Source organism: Aquila chrysaetos, chromosome 14 (assembly GCF_900496995.4).
Source record: "Aquila chrysaetos chrysaetos chromosome 14, bAquChr1.4, whole genome shotgun sequence".
NCBI lineage: Eukaryota > Metazoa > Chordata > Aves > Accipitriformes > Accipitridae > Aquila > Aquila chrysaetos.
In genome coordinates this window covers 2,798,130-2,818,077 of record NC_044017.1, presented here as the reverse complement: position 1 = coordinate 2,818,077, position 19,948 = coordinate 2,798,130, and the positions used below count along the sequence as shown (strand labels likewise).

Below are 19,948 nucleotides of genomic sequence, written 5' to 3'. Positions count from 1 at the left end.
TTGAAACACTCCAAGTATTTTTATAGAAAAGCACACAAAAAATGACTTGCTTTGAGAAAAGTGCAAGCTGAGAAAGGACCGCTTGGGTCAACGAACACGGTCTTTTCCAACCAGCAACCTCATTACGAAACGCCTTAAAAAATTACCAAGCTCCAACTTTCAAAGGCACAGCTTTTGTCTCCCGCTGTTCCCATTGACATGATTTTACAGGACATTCAGCAGTTAGAATTGCAGTTTCCAGCTGAAAAATTCACGCAGGCCCTATTTTTTATCCGTGACCCTTTAGCTCCTCTCCCTTCCCCATCTTTACTCTCCTGATGCATTTCACAAGCTGAAATCACGCTCCTTCTCAGCTTATGTTTTGCTGCATGAGACGAGCCAGTCTCCTTTAGCGGAGGAGAACTTTAAAGATGCTTTTATTTAAAAAGAAATTTCATAGCTACAGAATTCACGGAACGTCCTTCCTCCTCCTAGCAGGGCGGCATCGGCACGGTAAAAACAGCACAGCAGCGATGAAGTAAAGGCGACACGCTTCTACCCTCCTGCCGTTCTCTCCTCCAGCTTTTCTCCCCCACAGAAGCGCAGCTCGGGGAATCTGCGTACAGATCTGGCGCTATTTGTCAGCACCCAAACAAGTTGTAAAATAAATCATGCAACCTAATTTTAGTCCTGGCTGGCAAAGCCAACGTTGCTGCTATCCTAATGCCTATAATTTGGCTCAGAGAAAAATGCTTTGGAGGCAGAGTTGTTTAATTATTTCAAAGGCTGTTGGCCGACGAAGGCTCAACAGGCTTCCAGCTGGCAAAGGCAGGAGGGACGCTCTCCATGACGAGAGGCAGGTTGCTTTGGGATGAAGCCACAGCGCATTCTGAACCCCACTGAGGTCTTGTCTTATTCGTGTCCAGGGGATGGCAAACATGGCTGTGCCAACAAGCGTTAGAGGACTTTTGCACCTCTGCTCTGCCTAACCACCGAAAGCTATCAAGTAATAAGAAATGGGATTCTTCTTTCCATTACTTGCGGCACCTCTCACGGAAACCGCTGCCGGGAGTAGGAGCTCCGTGGGCTGAGGGCACCGTGCTGTCACCGCTAGCATTGAATCTTCTCTCGGCAGGACACCACCGAGCTTTTTGATCTTATAAAAGCAATCACTCAGTATTACAAACCTGAATATTTAACAATAAGTCAGTTTTAAATAAGCGTGGCAGTACCGAAAGCGCTCCACTCGCGTCTTCGGCGTCGCTCTGTTTGTTCACGTTGAAAATCCGCCGACCGTGGTGGGGACGAGGTGAGAAATACCGTCAGCAGTTCCAGACACCGCTTACCTGACGAAATCTTTCGTTCCTTTGCCGAGTTTCCCGGCGGCGTTTTTGTCACACGCGTGTCCCACTGCGGGCAGAGGGAAACCGAGAGAGACCCGGTGCGGCGGCAGAGGGGTCCGGACGCCTGTCCCTCGTTCCCCAGGAGGAACACAACGCTCCCGGGTACGGCCCGACCCCTTCCCCGCCCCGGGCGGCAAGGTTTAGCCGCGGTGGGAAGCGCGGTACCACAGCGGAGCCCAGCCTTGCCGCGTCAGCCGAGCCTCCCCGAACCCAGCGGCAAACCCGGCCGCCCCGCTGCCCTCGGAGCGCCGGCCTCGCCCGCGGGTGAAGCCCCCGGTCCCGCCGCTCCCCTTTCGCCCCCGCTCGCACCTCCCGGTCGCGTCCAGCCGAGGGCTCCGCCGAGGAGGAGCGCGGCCGCCATTCCCCGAGCCGCTCCTCTCTCCTCCCTCGCCCGCCCGCAGCGGACGAGACCATGAGGGGGCATACCGGGGGGGGGGGACCGGACACACACACAGGGCCGCAGAGGTGCCTCTCCCCGCGCCGAGGCGCAGCCGGTTCCTCTCCGGCGCCGCCAGAGCCCGCAGGGACAGCGCGGCTCCCCCCGGCCGGCTGCGGGAGTTGGTGCCGGCCGGCCGGGGGCGGCGGGGGCGCAGGTGAGCCGGCGGCGCGGCACTCGCCGCGTCTGTTTCCGGCGCGCTCGCGTCCCCGCTCCGCCGCGGCCGGGGGAGGCGACGCAGGCGGGCGCCGCGCAGGTAACGGGCCGGGCCGGGCCGGGCCGGGCCTGGCCGCCCTCTCTCCCCTCTCCGCCGCCGCCTCGCTAAGCGAGCGGGGCCGTCCCGCCCTGCCGGCGGGCCCCGCTGCCGCCGAGCCGCGGCCCCTTCCGCCAACGCGGGGCTGTTCACTCTGGAACCGACTGGCGGCAGCGCCGGGGGGCGGGGCCCCGCTTGGCGGCGGCGCCGCAGGCAGCTTGCTGCGTCCGTGCGCGCGTTTTGATGTTTCCTTGTCCTGTTTGGTTTTTTTTTTTGTTGTTGTTGTTTTTTTTCCCGAGCAGAGCCCCCGCTTGCGCCTGGTTGCGAGACCCGCTTCTGTCAGAGGAGGACCGCGCGCGCCGTGGGTTCGGTTCGGCCACCCGAAGTCGGCGTCGCAGGGGTCTGCTCTCGAGTGGAACTCCGGCCTCCCGCCCGCCAGGTTTCCCGCCGGCGGCGCGCCTCGTCGCCCCGCAGATGTGCGCGCTGCTGAGATGACGGATGACACGTACTGTCAGTTTGCTTTTTAAAAAAAGATGGTTAGAAGCAAGCCAAGCTTCTAAATTTGTTTTTGGTAGTTCTTAGCTACTCTAAACAAAACCTGCATTTCTTTGTCGCGTCTTGAAGAATAGCAGGCGCGTAAAAATTAAAGGGAACCCTGAACAGCCGTATGAGGGAAGCAGTGAAACAGATTGAGGGTAGTGTTGTCAATTTACAGTCAACAGAGGTAACAGCTACTGTAATTTTCTGTAAGCTTGAGCCTCACTTGCTGCGCAAGTATGGAGGATTCGTCAGAATTAAGTGACCTTGAGTTGCTGTTGCTGTGATTTATTGATTTGTACAGAGTATTTTGTACTCCGCATAGGCAGTGTATTGTGACTGGAAGGAATAGAAGTGACCAACCACAACTATGTAAATGTGGGAAGCTTTTCTCTATTTTTTTTTTTAGTCACGTGCTGGTTTACAAGCGTAATTACTCTTGATGTCTTCGTCATGGTATCACTGTGGTGTATGCTGTTGGCACCTCACTAATAATAAAAAGTGCTGTTTGTAGAATTCTAGAGATGCTTAGGAAAAGACACGGTGTGTGTTGTGATGTATCTTGAAGGGTGTTTCAGCTTTTGTTGGATGCAAGTTCAAAGATAAGCGTTGTATATATTTTATGTTGATTGAGACACCTGTACTAACTTCTCATTTTCTTTCAGGTACCTCATCAATACCTTGCAGAGGCAATGGAGGCAATGATGCAAACTCTGTTGTAATTAAAACATAAATAAAAAAATATTCTTAGCCGTACAATACTCTTTCAGTATTGTTCAATGCCTAACATTTCAGAAGATGAAAAGGAGAATGGTGCTGGAAATAATGGAAACGCTGAAAACAAACCTGGGAAAGAATCCCCGGAAGCTTCTCTTTGTGATCCCGTGAAGCCATACTGCATGTCAGATGCCTCCACTGCGTCCTTGGTGTCTAGGGGAGATGGGCATTATCCATGGGGATGTCCTGTGACTCATACACGAGAGAAATTTTACACCATCTGCTCAGACTATGCTTTTTTAAACAGAGTAACATCTATTTGTAAAAGCCCAAGTGCTTCAGTTAGTGCCTGCCTGTCAGGCGGTGCTGCCTTAAACGTTGGCAATAACACACCTAGCTTGCTCGGCATTCGAACTGGTGCTTCAGAGATCATCTACAGTGAAGATGCTAACTTGGAAAGCCTGCCTGGCGATCTTGGAAAGCTTCCACTGGCATGGGAAATCGACAAATCGGAGTTCAATGGCGTGACCACAAATCTGAAGAACAAAGCAGGTGAGGTGGTGAAGATTGGATGTGGTAGGAAAAGGCTTCTTGTTTACAGCTTGCTTGTGGAGGGGGCTGGTCAGCACATGTACCTCTCGAGGAAGTGCTATAGAACAGCCTATACATCATTTCAAACAACTGGCTCATTGGGAAGGGAGGGAGGGAGGGAGTGTGAAAGTCAGGTGGAGCTGCCTGGGGAAGTGGCTCTAAAAAAAAGGCTGGCTTCTGCTTAAGTGTGTGTGGGTTTTTTAGGTATTGTTTGGGGTGGCTTCTGGTTTGTTGTTTTTTTTGTTTTTTTTTTTTTTTTTTTCCTGGGGCTTTGGGGGTGTTTTTTTCTTTCTTTTCTTTTGGTAGGACCTAGTGCATTGTGCAGTGATTACTTTTACCTGTTAAGTACAGGTTTTTCACTCGCAGAAATGTTTCAAGGTACTTCAGAGGTGTATTTTGAAATTAAAGACGTGGTTTATTTATGTGAAGAAGTAAATGAAATCGTTACGGCTTTCTAGGAAAGCAGTTGATTTCTGTAACAGAATTCTATTTATTTTGATTTGCTATATGTATACAGTGTCAGGGAGCCCATTTCTTTAAAACTGGCTTCTTTGCTGCCTCCTGTGTTCTTTCTCTGCCTAGTCACAGGTTGCAACTGTGAATCAAGCACTTGCATACGCACTTGGTTTTCTTTGTCCTGTAATCCCTCTGCTTATCTAGAGTGGGCTGTAGATTTTTTTTCTTAATGGCTTGGCGAGCTAGTCAAATTGCTGTTTTCTCTACCTTAGTGTGAAACCAGTTTAGCAAAACTTAAAAACGTGTTTGGCAAGTTGCCATTGCCTTTTCATGTGTATAGGTAGTGTCCTTAAATAAAAATAAGAAACAAATGATAATATCTTACAGGATGTCATTTTTGCTATAATGTATGTGATATATTTCATTTGGATATGATGGCTTCAAAATGGGACGGAAATACTCCTGCTCTAGCATGTGGCGCAACTCTTCATTTTCCACTGCCTCAGTAGCTTATAAAAAAGAAAAGACCTTGGTGGTGTATTATTCTTACTGAATTTGCATATAAGTTCTCATCAGAAAGTGTAGCTGGTTACAGCACTTGGCTGTGAAGAGCGGGTGTTTCATTATATTTCCCTGTGCATTTAATGTTAGGAGATGGAAATCCTTGTTGGTCTGAGAGTCTATTTCTGGGATGGCTGATTTAACGCATTAGAATAATCAGATTGGCTGCTCTCTCTAAACAGTTGAGCAGGTCATCATTAATTCTGTTCACGATCTAAACATGATGTTGTTTACGGAGCTAATGGCAGCTTTACAAACCTGTTGACAATCTTGATTATGTATTTGAGCTTTTTCCTTCAATTAATGTTTAGTCCTGGTTTGCACTTACTAACACAACCAGTGCTTCTGTTTGAGGTGCATGCTGTTACTAAAAATATTTAAGGAGGGAGTGATGAAAGGTAAACTAGTCATTCGTTTCTGAAATCTGTTTTGCAGGCAACATGAAGAAACAAGTGACAAAGAAAAAATCTGTAGACAAAAAAAGCAAACAATACAGGGAGTGTCCTCAGCGTTCTGCTCTTGAAGATGTGAAGGAGAGGAAAGTGTTGGACCTCCGGAGATGGTAGTATTTATTAATTGTATTTAAGAGTATCCCCATACAGTTTGTCGGTAAACACTGTTGGTAGTTATCTGATTTCAAACTTCTTAATAGGTCTTCGTACTTTTTTTTTTTTTTAGTAGAAAGGGGGATATGTTAAGCATACATACACTTAATCTCATACTTTCTACAAGAAGAATGAGAGCTTCCCTCTGATCTGTTGAAATTCTAAAAACACTTTCTAAACTTTTTTTCTTTCAATAAGGAAAATTTGGGGATTCATTGCTTAAAAAAATGCAAATTCATTAGCATGCTCGGGCAAAAAGTAACCTTGAACACAGTACTATATGTCTTACTCCTGATTTTTCATTTCGCTGGGAAATACTTGATCAGAATCTGTTGGTTCTATACAACCTATATCATATGAATATAGTTCACTAAATTCACTTAGTTCGATGACTCTGTCTGGTTCTTACTGTATGTCTGTAACATCAGACGGTTAGAGCTAGTCTAGGGAATCTGCGACCGGGAATGACATTCTTTAGTGAATTGGCAGAGATGCAGTTTCCTACAAGTTCACGTGTTAGAAGAGACCGGATCAAACTGTACATTATATTAGTATAGAACCATTTCTTCCTACGGGAGCATTTGTACAGAACTGCCATGGGGCTGTTAGAAATTTAACTGGTTTGTATGAAATAGGGTAGTACTATCTGACAAGCTTAAATTGGTTAACATATTTGCTCCATTATGTATTTTTTTAAAAGAATGCACTTTTTTTTTTTTAATACAGGCAACGTAAAAACATTTACTATAACATGGCACTTCAGTGGCATGTCACATAGGAAAGTAGTTCAGGTTGCTCCTCTAACTAAATGAAGAATGCTTACCAATCTGTTTGGGTTTTCATTTGTTTTAGGTATTGTGTTAGCCGACCTCAATACAAGACTTCCTGTGGAATTTCATCCTTAGTGTCTTGCTGGAATTTCTTATATAGTACACTGGGAGCTGGAAGGTAGGTCACACAGACAGCTTTGCCTCTAGAAAGTCTAAAATATGTTGCCAATTGTGTTATTAAACAATATTTCCTACCCTCCCCTCCAGTTTACCACCTATTACTCAAGAAGAAGCTTTGCATATACTGGGCTTTCAGCCCCCGTTTGAGGAGATTAGGTTTGGTCCCTTCACTGGAAATACAACTTTAATGAGGTACGTTTGGTTCTTTTGATGCAGCTAAATTGTTAATGTACGCAAAAATAACATAAAACTAAGAGACAGGACCTTTAAAAATACAGTAGTAGTTCATTTGTTAAAAAAAAAAAAAGTGGCATACACAAGTTAGTCGTCTTAAGTTTTAGAATAATGAAGCATACCTGGGTACTCTGACAGCGCCCAAAGAAACTCCTTAAAGAGTTTTTCGCACTAGCCATTTTGTATAGCGCGATGTTGCTACACAGATCGGGTGAACATGAAATTCTGTTTGATTTTTGTTCAGTTTGTTTAATGGTTGTATAATACTCTAATGGATTGAGTCTCCTGGTTAGGAAATTTTTTCTTTACTCTCATTTTCCTGTTTTTGAAAATGCATGTTAAATGCTTGTTAACGTCACTGAAACAGCCTGGAAAGGCAATTGATATACTAGTAGCTTTATGTAAAATATAATTTAAGAATTGAAAATGAGATAGTGAGTGCTGCACCTTTGCTGCAATGGAGCTGTTCAGGAGGAGGAGGGGAAGAAAAAACCCAACCAGAAAACATGGGGCTGGAGTCACAGAACACTTGAACTTTCAAATTCTGTTTCACTCCTGCTCTTCTGTTTCCTGATCTTGATGAGTTGGGTCTAAAGTCTTTGTCCTTTTGTTTGTTTGGGTTTTTTTATTAAGCTCATAAGGAATTTTAGGATTAAACAGGGCCAGGAGTGTTTTGTACGTGAGTGTTGAACATCTCGACAGGGCTTTGGTGTATTACCCTTCTCCGAGATTTAAAAGTTTTGCAGTGTTCTTGCCTGTTTCCTGAGTGGCATTTGATCTAGTTAGTATTTTTTGAAGGCAATGTATAGGGTTTGGCACAGAATGTGGGTGCTGGATTTGAAAATGTGGCAGCAGTCTGTTCTTTAATGGTAGCATGCTGGCTAGATCATTGGAGAGTGTTGTGAAAACTTCCTTCTCTGCCTTAGGAGACTCAGATCCAGATTTTGTATCTCTTTAGCAGTATGTTAGGGTATAGCAACTCTTGTAGACCAAGCTGATAAATTGTTCTGTCTTTTCATGTCAACAGTCTATACAAACGAAAATTAAACTTGTAATTCTTCTTCCTTTTCCCCTGTGAGTGCCCTTTGCGCTGCAGAAAAGTTACCCTTATTAGTTTTTTTTTCTGCCGGGTCAAATAATTTTTAAGTACTCGGCAGACTGGAAGACAGGAGGGCTGAGAGCCAACTCCATCACCCAACATAGCTTTATGATTGAATATCTTCAGAGATGTGAATTTTAGTCTTCTAATGTGGAAAAAGTGAGTATCTGAGACAAAATATTATTTGCAGACCTGTCCTCACTTACTGCTGCTGTGAGGAGTTGCAGTATGGGACTCCTGTAACGCTTGGGCATTGTGAAGCTTATGTGACAGAAGCCCAAAATGATATGCAGAAAGTCTCACTTGAAGGGTCCTGCCTTCTGGTGTCTTAGAAGGTTTCCTTCGTGTAGCTTACAAATCATGCTTGAAGCTTGGCACTTCAGAATTTGAGTGCCTTTCTAAAGGCTGAGTTACTGAAAGTTAGGCGTGACTGGACTGAACACAATAGGACCAACGTTTCGTATCTAGTCCTTTGGTTATTATGGATCTATGTTGGAAAAGGCTTTGAGTATTTCTTTCTCTCTCTAGGACACGTTAAGTTTTGTTTGTATTAGGGTATTAGGTCATCTACAATCTATATCCTAGCATGCTAGGTTCTCTAGTAGCACACTGAGACGTTTTTCTAAACAGTCAAGCAGAGGGAAAGTGGGAGGAAAGACAATTGCATTTAATAACTCTTGAGTTACTACAATCTTTAAGCTTATTGTTTCAGATGGTTTAGGCAAATAAATGATCACTTCCATATCAAGGGATGCTCATATGTTCTGTATAAACCTCATGGGAAGAACAAGACAGCTGGAGAAACTGGTATGTAGCTAATCCTAAAGCATTCTTCTCACAGTATATAAACTGAAAAATCCTGCAATGTGTAGCATTTGACAGGACAAATTCTGTAAGTAGTACTTGCAGTTTGAGATAAGCTGTCAAATAGCTCCCAGTTGCCTGATTTTTCTGGTTGTACTTTTTCTCTTATTTTGCCAAAACTTTCATTTGTACTTTTATTTTGATAAAATATATTCTGTGCTATATATTCTGCTATCACAGAACTGGAATTTTAAGGTATCCAGGAGGACGCTGCACTTCCAGTTCTGTGTTGGTATCCTGGAAGATGCGTTTGCTGTAATACACTGGGGGGGGCAACACGGTTGTATTTCAGCATTTTAGAAATCTGTGTTGTATAAAAATTTAGAGTGTACAGCACAAAAGTATTAATTTCTTTAATAAATGTTTTATACTTTTAAAAAATGCAATTTTAAAGTTAGTGAACTGATCCGATCTGCCTGACTTTACCTAAACATCTGTCTCTGAAAGTTAGGTGATTATTCTCAATTAGCTTGTGAAGCTGCATTTTTATGTCTACTTTTAAGTGTGTTACCTAAAGAAACATTATACTTTCATACACAGTTTATTAGCCTTTGGTATAGTCTGGGTAATTATCTTCTAACTGTAAGGTTCCTTAAAAGGATAAAAGCCATGCTGAAAAGTTTTGGGGGAGATTATTAAAGTGGAAATAATTTTCTGTTCTTGGCATCCCATTTGAGAATTCTGTCATGTTTCAGTGCCTTTTCTAGTCTTTTCCTGAAACTGAGCACTGCAGTCATGTTACAAAATATTGTATGCCCAAATGTGGAATGTGTTCCTGAGACTAGGAAGCTCCAAGAAGCTCATGATACCAAAACAATTGAAAGCTTTCCGGGGTTTCAGTAGTATCATTGATGTGTGCTACATCTGACTTGGGGCAGTGGGACTACATTGTGTTGCAGTGTGTATTTTCTAGGTTAAGAGATACTTCTGGTTCTTTTTTTTTTTTGGCAGAACAAGTAATTTTTAATATGACTTCGATCTAAATATAGTGCCTACTTTATATTGCATTTCCCTAGTACAGACCGTGTGGCAGATGCTGGGTTTTTTTTGTATCAGGCAGGAAATTAAATACCAAGAAGTTTGAAATCAAAACTGTATTTTGTGCATGCCAGTCAAGTCATGTTCTAACTTAAAAAACAGTGTAACTATTTTTATGTTATCATATAGGTATTTTTTGCTGAATATGTTAAGGCAGGACTCAAAGTGCTCTGGACTGTTAATGTGATCTTTCTTTGTAGCTGCAGGGGCCCTTGCAAAGCTGACACGTGGGCTGAAAGATGACTCAATGGCCTACATCTACCATTGCCAAAACCATTATTTCTGCCCAATTGGATTTGAAGCAACCCCAGTAAAAGCTAGTAAAGCCTATAGGTAAGATACTGTGTTTATGCTTATTTTAGTGGAGGAAACGTACAGAAAAAATTTACTGCAAGTTGATATCATTTTGCTCCCAAAATAACTTTTCAGTGTATGTTGTAAAAGCATTTATGCCTGAACTAGCAGAACGCTACTGTGTGATTTGAAAGGATTGACTTAAAATTAAACACAACTAAGCAGACTAGATTGAGAGAACTTAAACAGAAGGCTATGAATGGTACTAAGAAATTGGTTAAAGACATTTTAGCCAGATAGGGAAAGGGTAGTTATTTTCTTGAAGGACAAGTGAAGGTAGTTAGTCTGAAAAATAAAACCATATGGGCTGAAAAAAAATGGGTGTTTTTTAAGGTAAAACAATAAAAAGCCAGCTAATTATGGGGGGAGTCTGTTCCCAGAGAACTTGGGGGGAAACAAAAGAAGGAAGTGTGTGTGTGTGTGTGTTGGGATTTTTCTTTGTAGACTAGAAGCAAAAAGCCTACAGTGATGTTGATCCATTACGAAGTGGACGTGATAAAATCTGCACTTACAGAAACCAGTGTTTGTGTATGGTGAGAACAGGGGATGTGTAGGTATTGCAGGATGGTGGTAACGTACTTCTGCAGTGTTGACTAATAATGATGCTAAACTGCAACTACTGGAGTGTAAGGCTTAGAAAAGTAAAGGTATGTGAATAATTTGTTACCAGGAGTTGGTGGGGGTGGGGGGAGAGAAGGTAGACGAGATCTCTGGACAGTCACAGTTTTGCTTTTGCTATGTTGGCTTTTTTAAACAACACTTGGAATGCTGAAGCACTTCTCAAAGACCAGGAGAAACTTAATACGCCAGTTGTTTTAGAATAAAAATACAATTACCTGAATAATTTCAGGTTTGTCAGGGTGATATTACTGAGGATGAAATAATGGAATAATTGATACAGGTTTCAATTAAATATAGGTTTTGAAAGAGGATAATAGCATTGATATTCATACTGAGTTTAGGGAAAGTCTTGCATTAAAAACACAAATTTTAAGTTCGAAAAATTTCATTATCTTGAGGCAATTTATCTTAGCTTTTGTAAGGCATTTAACTTGCTGCAGTATGATATGCTGAGAGTAGTTTGTTTTACCTCATTCACAGAACCATATTAAACTAAACTGGTTTTGCGCTCTCAAAGTAGTTGCAAACAAAGTATGTATTGGATGTTTCTGTTGGACTTCCTCAAGGTTCAACTGTTGGTCAGTATTTATTAGTATTATCATTGAGCATAAGAAGACAATCCCTGACAAAATTAGCAGATACCAATAGTGTGGAGTGCCAAACAATGAAAAGACTAGGTCCCTGGTGTAAGGTGAACCTCAGTCTTGCACTTTGCTTACCAAGCAGTCTACCTTTGGCTGTGTTGAACATGTAGAGTCGCATCAAGGAATGGAGAATACTAGCTCTACTTTTAGAGTTCAAAATGGTAATTGTTTGGAGGTAATAAAGCATAATCGTCTGAATCTAATTTGTTGCCGGTGTGAGTCTGACCATAGGGTTAATGAAAGCTTTTAGTATGTGAACAAAAGAATACAGAAGTTTATAATTAACACTGCATTCACTGACATGCCATGTGAGTGAGATGAGTGTGGAAAATATGCCCCAAATAGAAGTCCAACACATCAGTCTGCTTAAGTTTACCAAAAGGTTAATGGCTTACTTACTTGACCAGTTACTAAGAATTTGCACTGGAAGAGCAAAGTAAAAAAAAATAATAAATTGTTTACTAGGTCAAAAATGCAGTTTGAGAAGCAATATGGTCCACTGTGTAGAAACTTAATGTGCCTTATATCTAGTTTAAATTTATATAGTTTAGTAACGAACGAGAACAACAGTTTCAATACTTTACCCATGGTTGAAATGGATTCTCAGTCACTAGTGATGTTATTTTTAAGTCAATATTAGATTTTCTTCCTAATGACAGATGTCTTCTAACAATGTAACATGAAGTAATGAGTTCAAGGAGCTTTTATAGCCTTATTTTAGGCTGGAGGTCAGACCAGAAGAGCATCCTCTTCTCTTGATATCTTCTAATATCTTACTGGGAAAAAAAAAGTTTAGGTTTCAGAAGCACTATCAATAAGATTCTGCAGCAGTTCTTGTTTACCTGTTTTTGCATTCTAGTTACAAAGGAAAGCTTTTCTTTAAAAATCCAGCTAAGAAACATTTAAGTTCCAAAAGAAAAGGGTAGATAGGTTGCTAGGCTGAGTTTAGGAGACAGTTGTTAGGTCACCCACAGACTTCCTGTATGATCTTAGGTTGCTGGATTTGGACTCGGGAGACCTGGGTTCAGTTCCCAGTTCAACCACAGACTTCCAGTGTGACTTTAGGTAAGTCAATTAATCTATCCTGTGTCTTGGTTTCCCATCTGTAGAATGATGGCATACATTGTTATTTTACAGGGAATTTTTTATAAGTAAACAAATTATTACAAGTAGTAAGGCCACATGCTGTCTAATACCCAAGGCAGAAAAATCTCAGGTTTTGTCACAGTTGAAACTGAAGTAGTTTTTCATGGGATTATTATACACAGGAAGTCACAGAACAATCCTCTGTATCTCATCAGTCTTCCCTGATGTCTGTCACAAATTTTCCCTGTCAAGGTTACTGCAGGCTTTGAGTTTTTTGGATGTTGCTCACAAACTTGAACTAGTATCGGTTGAGGGTTTTGTTTTTTAATATGTGGTACTGGATGCTTAGGAGGAAGCAGTTGAAGTTACCAGTTGTTTTCATACAGGTTACCCTACAGCTGTCAGTAACAACTGTCAGCTGGGGTACAGTTTAAAAATAGTGGAAGGGACTCTTTAGTGATTCTGTTAGACATCACAGATAGGAAGATGTTTGTCACACCTTCATGTGGCTTTCCACAACTCTTATTTCCGTTGTTACGTATATATTTATTGTATATTTATATTTGGATCTTACACTAGACTGCCTTTCATCCAAGTAACACTATTTTTAATGAAGATCTGTCTTCCTGCCAAATAATGAGTAGCTTCTATCTTGCTTCCAGGCCGTGTGAAACAAAAAGTTCCCTGTATGCAATTGCAAACACTATTTATGGCACAGGAGCTGGTTTTTAGTTTGGGTGAGGAAATGTTAGAAAATCATAAAAGGAACAATAGAATGTTAATCTCTCTTTTTCTTTTTAGTATGCATAATAAATCTTACTAGGATTGTATCTTCTATTGAACAGAGGTCGTGTCTTGCAGCAAGAAGTAGAATATTGGATCTTAATTGGAGAGCCGAGCAGAAAACATCCAACAATACACTGTAAAAGGTACGTTACTTGGTAAGGATATAAAACAATATGTTTTCTTTCAAAACAATTTGTATTTCTCTACTAAGGGTCACCAAGTGACTTTTTAGTTCTCTTGAATGAATATACTATAGTTCTAACAGAAACAGGCGCTTTAGTGAGAAACTTCATGTTCTGACCTCAAGGCTGGCTCTGCAGTTTTATATCATGTGGCAGGACACATGTGGGCTGCTGAAAGCCAAAGCCTGTTTCTCTTGTTAGAGTGTGACACAGCTCACATTAGTTATGAAGAAAAGACACCTCAGCTGTCTGTGATATTGCTAATTGCGACTTACAGGCTGTACAAACCTTGGGGGAGTTTATGCTGCAATTGAGGATGTACACAGGCTGTGTCTGGTGTGTGCACAGGGTATTTCGCTGCTACCAAGGTTCTCCTAGCTCAGGTGCAGGTACAGCCTGTGCTCTGCTGCACTATTAGCTTATCTATGCGGTAAAACCATACATTTATGATGAGGTCTGGCTCATACGAAGTTGGTGTCTAAATTAGACGTACAGATTAGGAGAGCTAGAGGGTGCTATGTAGAAATTTCATCGATTAGTTATATTTGTCATGATAAATTAATAGAACAGCTTTCTCATCTTGATGTACTAGTTTGTCATGGTTAATATTAATTTCTGAAATGGGGGAACAGTGCAATAGAATAGTATTTCTCAAGAAACCAATTCCGTGGCCAAAACATAAGTTTTAGTGAATAGCTTCTCTGCCTGGCCCAAGTTAATTATGGAAAGATTTTTCTTGATACATTAGGAAAAGAGCTGTGGAAAAAAAAAAAAAAAAATTGAAAAATCACACAACTTCTTTGTTTCCTCTTCTTTATTGTCTAATTATTTTGAAAAATTGTTTGAAAGCGCTTATCTGATGATTTCATAGCCAGTCAGATCTAACCCAGTACCTAAAACCCAGATACCTTTTTTTTTGTTTTGTCAATGATGTGACTATGTCAATAACTGTAAATAGCTGAATATTTTGGACTAATTTAAGTACAACAAAATAAAAATCACATTATGCATGTGGTTGCTGTGCTGAGAAATGGCATACTATACATCCCACTGACAGACTATTGTCCTGTGGTATATCAGCTACAAATGGCACAGGAGAAGGTTTCTGAATATAGAATACAAACCTTTGTAATATTATTTTTGGTTGTGGAGACATGTTTCCTCCTGCTACAGTCCCAATGAGAGCTAGCAGAAAGTTCTGTGCTTAAGGTAGGAGCTTGGGATAGAAATGGATTTTCTGAACTTGTAGGGTGGTGTTAGAGAGAAGCAGGTAATTAGATGTTGACAGAAATGAAAAGGTGATGTGTATGCTTAAAGAGGTCTGGCACGTGAGGTTAGCAAATGTGACGCCCATGTACAGGAAGGATCAGAGGGGGTACCTGGGGAACTACAGGCCTGTCAGTCTGACCTCCGTGCTGGGAAGGTTATGGAGCAGATCATCTTGAGTGCCGTCACTCGTCACGTGCAGGACAACCTGGTGATCAGGCTCAGTCAGCATGGGTTTATGAAAGGCAGGTCCTGCCTGACTGACCTGATCTCCTTCTATGACAACATGACCCACTTAGTGGATGAGGGAAAGGCTGTGGATGCTGTCTACCTAGACTGTAGTAAAGCCTTTGACACTGTTTCCCACATCATTCTCCTGGAGAAACTGGCTGCTCATGGCTTGGACAGGCGTACTCTTTGCTGGGTAAAAAACTGGCTGGATGGACGAGCCCAGAGAATTGAGGTGAATGGAGTTAAATCCAGTCAGCGGCCAGTCACAAGTGGTGTTCCCCAGGGCTCAGTACTGGGGCCAGTTCTGTTTAATAACTTTATCAATGATCTGGATGAGGGGATCGAGTGCACCCTCAGCAAGTTCGCAGACGACACCAAGTTGGGCGGGAGCGTTGATCTGCTCGAGGGTAGGAAGGCTCTACAGAGGGATCTGCACAGGCTGGATCGATGGGCCGAGGCCAATTGTATGAGGTTTAACGAGGCCAAGTGCCGGGTCCTGCACTTGGGTCACAGCAACCCCACGCAGCGCTACAGGCTTGGGGAAGAGCGGCTGGAAAGCTGCCCGGCGGAAAAGGACCTGGGGGTGCTGGTCGACAGCCGGCCGAATGTGAGCCAGCAGCGTGCCCAGGTGGCCAAGAAGGCCAACGGCATCCTGGCCCATATCAGAAATGGTGTGGCCAGCAGGAGCAGGGAGGTGATCGTCCCCTGTACTGGGCACTGGTGAGGCCGCACCTCGAGTACCGTGTTCAGTTTTGGGCCCCTCGCTACAAGACAGACCTTGAGGTGCTGGAGCGTGTCCAGAGAAGGGCAACGAAGGTGGTGAGGGGCCTGGAGCACAAGTCCTGTGAGGAGCGGCTGAGGGATCTGGGGCTGTTTAGCCTGGAGAAGAGGAGGCTGAGGGGAGACCTGATCGCTCTCTGCAACTGCCTGAAGGGGGGTTGTGGTGAGGTGGGGGTCGGTCTCTTTTCCCAAGTAACAAGTCATAGGATGAGGGGAAATGGCCTCGAGTTGCACCAGGGGAGGTTTAGATTGGATAATTGGAAAAATTTCTTCACCTAAAGGGTTATCAAGCACTGGAAGAGGCTGCCCAGGGAAGTGGTTGAGTCACCATCCCTGGAGGCATTTAAAAGACGTGTAGATGTGGCACGTAGGGACATGGGCTAGTGGTGGACTTGGCATTGCCAGGTTAACAGTTGGACTTGATTATCTTAAAGGTCCTTTCCAACCTAAATGATTCTGTGATTCTGTGATATTTGTTTCAGTTGGGCTAGAAGGAGCTCTGAAGCTCTGAAGAGCTGAGTGAATGGGGAATGATTGAATTGATAGTTTATTACAGATGGGAATTAAATAGAATGCAGGAGTGAGTTATGGTGAGAGCTGTCTGGTAAAAACAGACTTAGGAGGTGAGAAAAACAGCCAAGTGTTTGAACAAAATAATACAAAAGGGTAAGAGAGGTATAAATAAAGTAAAAGCTAATGTTTCTCCTTGCCTAAACCGCACTTTGCTGCTTCCTTTCACAAACCGATGAATCAGCAATGCAACTAATGCCTCATGGTGCTCTAACTCATTTTGGAAGGTGTTTCCCAAGAGCAGGAATAATCACTGAATGCTTTGATTAAAAGTGATGCTTTTATATCTAGCTTGATATCTTTAATACTGAGGCTTTTATATCTTTACATGTTTGTTTATCTTTAAATCACTGGTAAGACTACTTAAAGCTGCAGATCTGTATTTGCATGCGTGTGTACATGAGTCTTATTGGTGGTGAGGTTTCATAAATGTCATCTCAGTAGTAATAATCGTATTCTGTAGGTGGGCAGATATTGTCACTGACCTAAACACCCAAAATCCAGAATATCTAGATATTCGACACCTAGAGAGAGGATTGCAGCATCGAAAAACAAAGAAGGTAAGATGAACTTACTAAGATGGGAGGAAATTAATGGTGGATTTTTCACAAACTTACTTTTATTTCAGCAGTGTAAGATAACTTCACTAAAAGAAATTTGTTATGAAGGGTTGCTGAAGACAAAAGTCAAATATGGGTACTTACATACCAGAGTCATTTATATTTACTTGCAGGACAAGATACAACACAGCAGTAGCATGCCATGTGCTAGGATGAACCAGGATATCTGCGTATACAGTATATTTGGTCACAACATTTAACCTTGTTGGCTTACAATGTAGCTGCAGCAAGTGTAGAAATAGTCTACAGACAAATTACAGAACCTTTTGGTGCATGACCTTCTAGCTACATGTAAGTGGGAAAGAAAGTACAGTTGAGTAGGATGACACATAAAGGAATGCATGTGTCTCTTGTGCGGACTTATTGTCAATACATACAGCTTGCTTTCCTATAAGTAGGGCTATATCTCGTGGGTGGGGATGCAGTTTTGATTTGGAGATTGGAAGCCTATGAAAAATAATAGGCTGAAGAGATGATTTCAGATGTGGAGCCTCTATGGAAGACTGTGTCAGCAAGATGAGAAGGGACCAGAACAGATAATTTGTGTGAAAGTGGCTAGAGGGTAAAAAAGATTAGCAGAAGATAAGTTATACTAGCCCATGGAAGATAAAAAGGGTAACTTAAAAAGATGAGAAAGGTGGCAGTAATTGAATCTGGGAAACAATCAAAATTGATTGAGGTGAGTTGTTTGTTTGTGGATATGGTTTTGTAGGGGTTTTTTTGTTTGCTTTTTTTTTTTCCTAAATAATTTGTTCCCCTCCAAGATGTTTATTTCAAGTATCTGTGTCTGTTAGAAATGTGCTTGTGTGCATTTAACAAAGAACCTTTTTACTTTGATTAGGTTGGAGGAAATCTTCATTGCATCATTGCCTTTCAGAGACTTAACTGGCAAAGATTTGGTCCTTGGAATTTTCCATTTGGAAGTGTTAGACAGGATAAACAATGCCAAACACAAGGACAAGGAATTTCCAAATCTGAGAGTGAAGACAATATCTCTAAGAAACAACATGGACGACTGGGTCGATCTTTTAGTGCTGGCTTTCATCAAGAATCTACGTGGAAGAAAGCTAATCTTCGTGAGAGGAGGAACAGTGGGTATCAGAGTTATAATGATTATGATGGAAATGATTAAAATTAACTTTAGATAATAGAGTTGATACATTAAAGTTAGTTTTAATCAAGACATATTAGGGATCTATTAGTCCTAGAATACATATGAATAGAAACTATGGTATAAGATACAGCTTCATAATTATTAAATAAGTCTGATGATGTGGTTGCGATGGATGAGATCTGATGTATAAACTGACAGATAAGCACAGATTATTGTACTTTTGCAATCAAAAGTAAATACGACAGCAAAATCAATCATTTCTTTTGAAGTAATTGTACCATGTCCTGATTTGTGAAAATGAGAGCAGATTGAAATTAGTCAATGTAATAAACAGACTTTGCTGAAAATACTTAGTATTCAAAAGCATGAAAATTTATGATACGACTTTATAAAAAGGGTTATGCTGCAAATGGAATAAGGATAAAAGTAACCATTGCCTTCCTTTTTAACACTCCATTTTATTAAGGCTGCCCATACCCAGTGAAAAGGAAAAAACCCACATAGGTTAGAAAACCTTGTCAGATTCACAAAGTGAAGGTACACTCTCCATTTAGTTCCCAGTAGACTTCTGTCAGTCAGATAATCAGATTTTGTCAAGCAACTCTCAGTTACTGTTAGTTCCCTTAGCTGGATGCCTCTTGTAGACTGAGAGGAATTGCCTGTGGCAGGGTAAGTTCGAGGACGGACTTTCTTCATTGCTTTTGTTCTGTGGGTACAGCGGCTGAATTCTTACCCTGCAGCCTCTTGAGAGCACGGACTTGCTTAACACAAGCTTGTGAAATTCAGCATTAAAAAGCTGCATTTACCACTAGCCAAATGAGCTAGCTGAACACTGCGTTCTGTTGGCAGTTCTTTTCCTTGTTCAGTCTTAAAACCTCTGTCATTTTTCTGCTGCTCTTTTCATTTTGTATGAAGGGGATGCAAGTGCCGAAAACTGCTGGCAGCCCTGATGATATTATATACCTCTCAGCCAGCAAACAATTCAAGCTTTTTCAGGTGACCATGTGCAGTCTCTTCCCCCCCAACCCCCTTGTTTGAAATTCATGCAGTTGTTTGCCCAGACACATCTCAACAGTTGTAACTTTCTGCATACAAATGTTCATACCTGCTCAAGGATTAATTTTTTGACATAAAAAGATTTGTCATGGAATGCAGGGGTTTTGTAGGTTGCTGCTTTTGTTAACCAAAAATGGGAGACTTTTAGACTTTTGTTCATTCAATAAAATTTGTTTTCTATTTTGTCGTTTGCTTTTCATTTGTCCTGGGAATGCTGACCCTATGTTTAGTGAAGGCTTTCAGGAAAGTAGGTAAGCAAAGCATCAGAATTGCAGCCCCTACTTAGCAAGGTAATCCAGGAGGTAGGATCACTTTGCTCGTAAGCCTGTGCAGCCACTGTGACTTAACTCGTAGTATTTAATTTCCCAAAGTCTGCAGGCTGATGACTGAACAAAACCCATAGGTTTTGAAATTTTATTTTCGAGATGAACTATTTTCAGACTTTTTTTTTTTTTGGCAAGCTGAATTTGGGCTGACTCCTCAAATTTTTTTAGAATACTTGAGCTTTAGGGTACTTCAGGCTTAAAGGAGTCATACAAACGGCTCCAAATTTTGCTTAATAATGATAGTTGCACTGAGGAACAGGGAGTCTCCTCTGACAGTAGCCTGCTGCTATTCTTAAGTAGGTGTGTTGTGATGGATGTCTGTTTTTATGGGTACTTTATTTTGCTCTGGGGTCGGAGACTGTCACGCTTCATCAGTGAAGTACGTGGCGTATTTGATTCTTCCAGCCTTAGCAGAAGGAAGCTGCCCGTCCTTGGGCACCCGCTGCTGGGAGCTTTCCCTCGGCATTCCCGGGTGGGAGGTGGGTGCAGTGCGAGGCACTGGGGATGGGGTCTGAGCGGAGCGGGGATGATACCAAAAAGCCGGTCGAAGAAACTCTCCAAGACTCCTTTTGGAGTTTCAGAAAGCAGG

General features: G+C 42.1%; 1 protein-coding gene across 5 annotated transcripts; it reads left to right on the top strand.

Annotated features, from left to right (window-relative positions):
- The first annotated feature begins 1,959 nt into the window (after positions 1–1,959).
- On the top strand, positions 1,960–19,213 carry BIVM (basic, immunoglobulin-like variable motif containing). 5 transcript variants are annotated; one of them, XM_030036602.2, is made up of 12 exons: positions 1,960–2,074; positions 2,374–2,576; positions 3,274–3,877; positions 5,369–5,495; positions 6,391–6,486; positions 6,576–6,680; positions 8,534–8,628; positions 9,924–10,056; positions 12,336–12,407; positions 13,274–13,357; positions 16,707–16,803; positions 17,705–19,213. In XM_030036602.2, exons 3-12 carry the CDS (start codon positions 3,388–3,390, stop codon positions 17,993–17,995), a joined length of 1,590 nt encoding a protein of 529 aa, XP_029892462.1. In that variant the 5' UTR covers positions 1,960–2,074; positions 2,374–2,576; positions 3,274–3,387; the 3' UTR covers positions 17,996–19,213. The 5 variants fall into 5 exon arrangements, with proteins under 5 accessions (XP_029892462.1, XP_029892467.1, XP_029892463.1 ...); XM_030036603.2 differs by having other exon boundaries at positions 1,997–2,074; positions 2,400–2,576; XM_030036607.2 differs by lacking the exon at positions 12,336–12,407.
- The last annotated feature ends 735 nt before the right edge of the window (positions 19,214–19,948 follow it).

Excerpts from the sequence above, each read along its gene's own strand:
- BIVM (XM_030036602.2), top strand. The coding sequence starts at position 3,388 with ATGCCTAACATTTCAGAAGATGAAAAGGAGAATGGTGCTGGAAATAAT. Across the intron at positions 13,358-16,706 it reads CCAACAATACACTGTAAAAG|GTGGGCAGATATTGTCACTG; the intron begins GTACGTTACTTG and ends CGTATTCTGTAG. Across the intron at positions 16,804-17,704 it reads AGCATCGAAAAACAAAGAAG|GTTGGAGGAAATCTTCATTG; the intron begins GTAAGATGAACT and ends TACTTTGATTAG.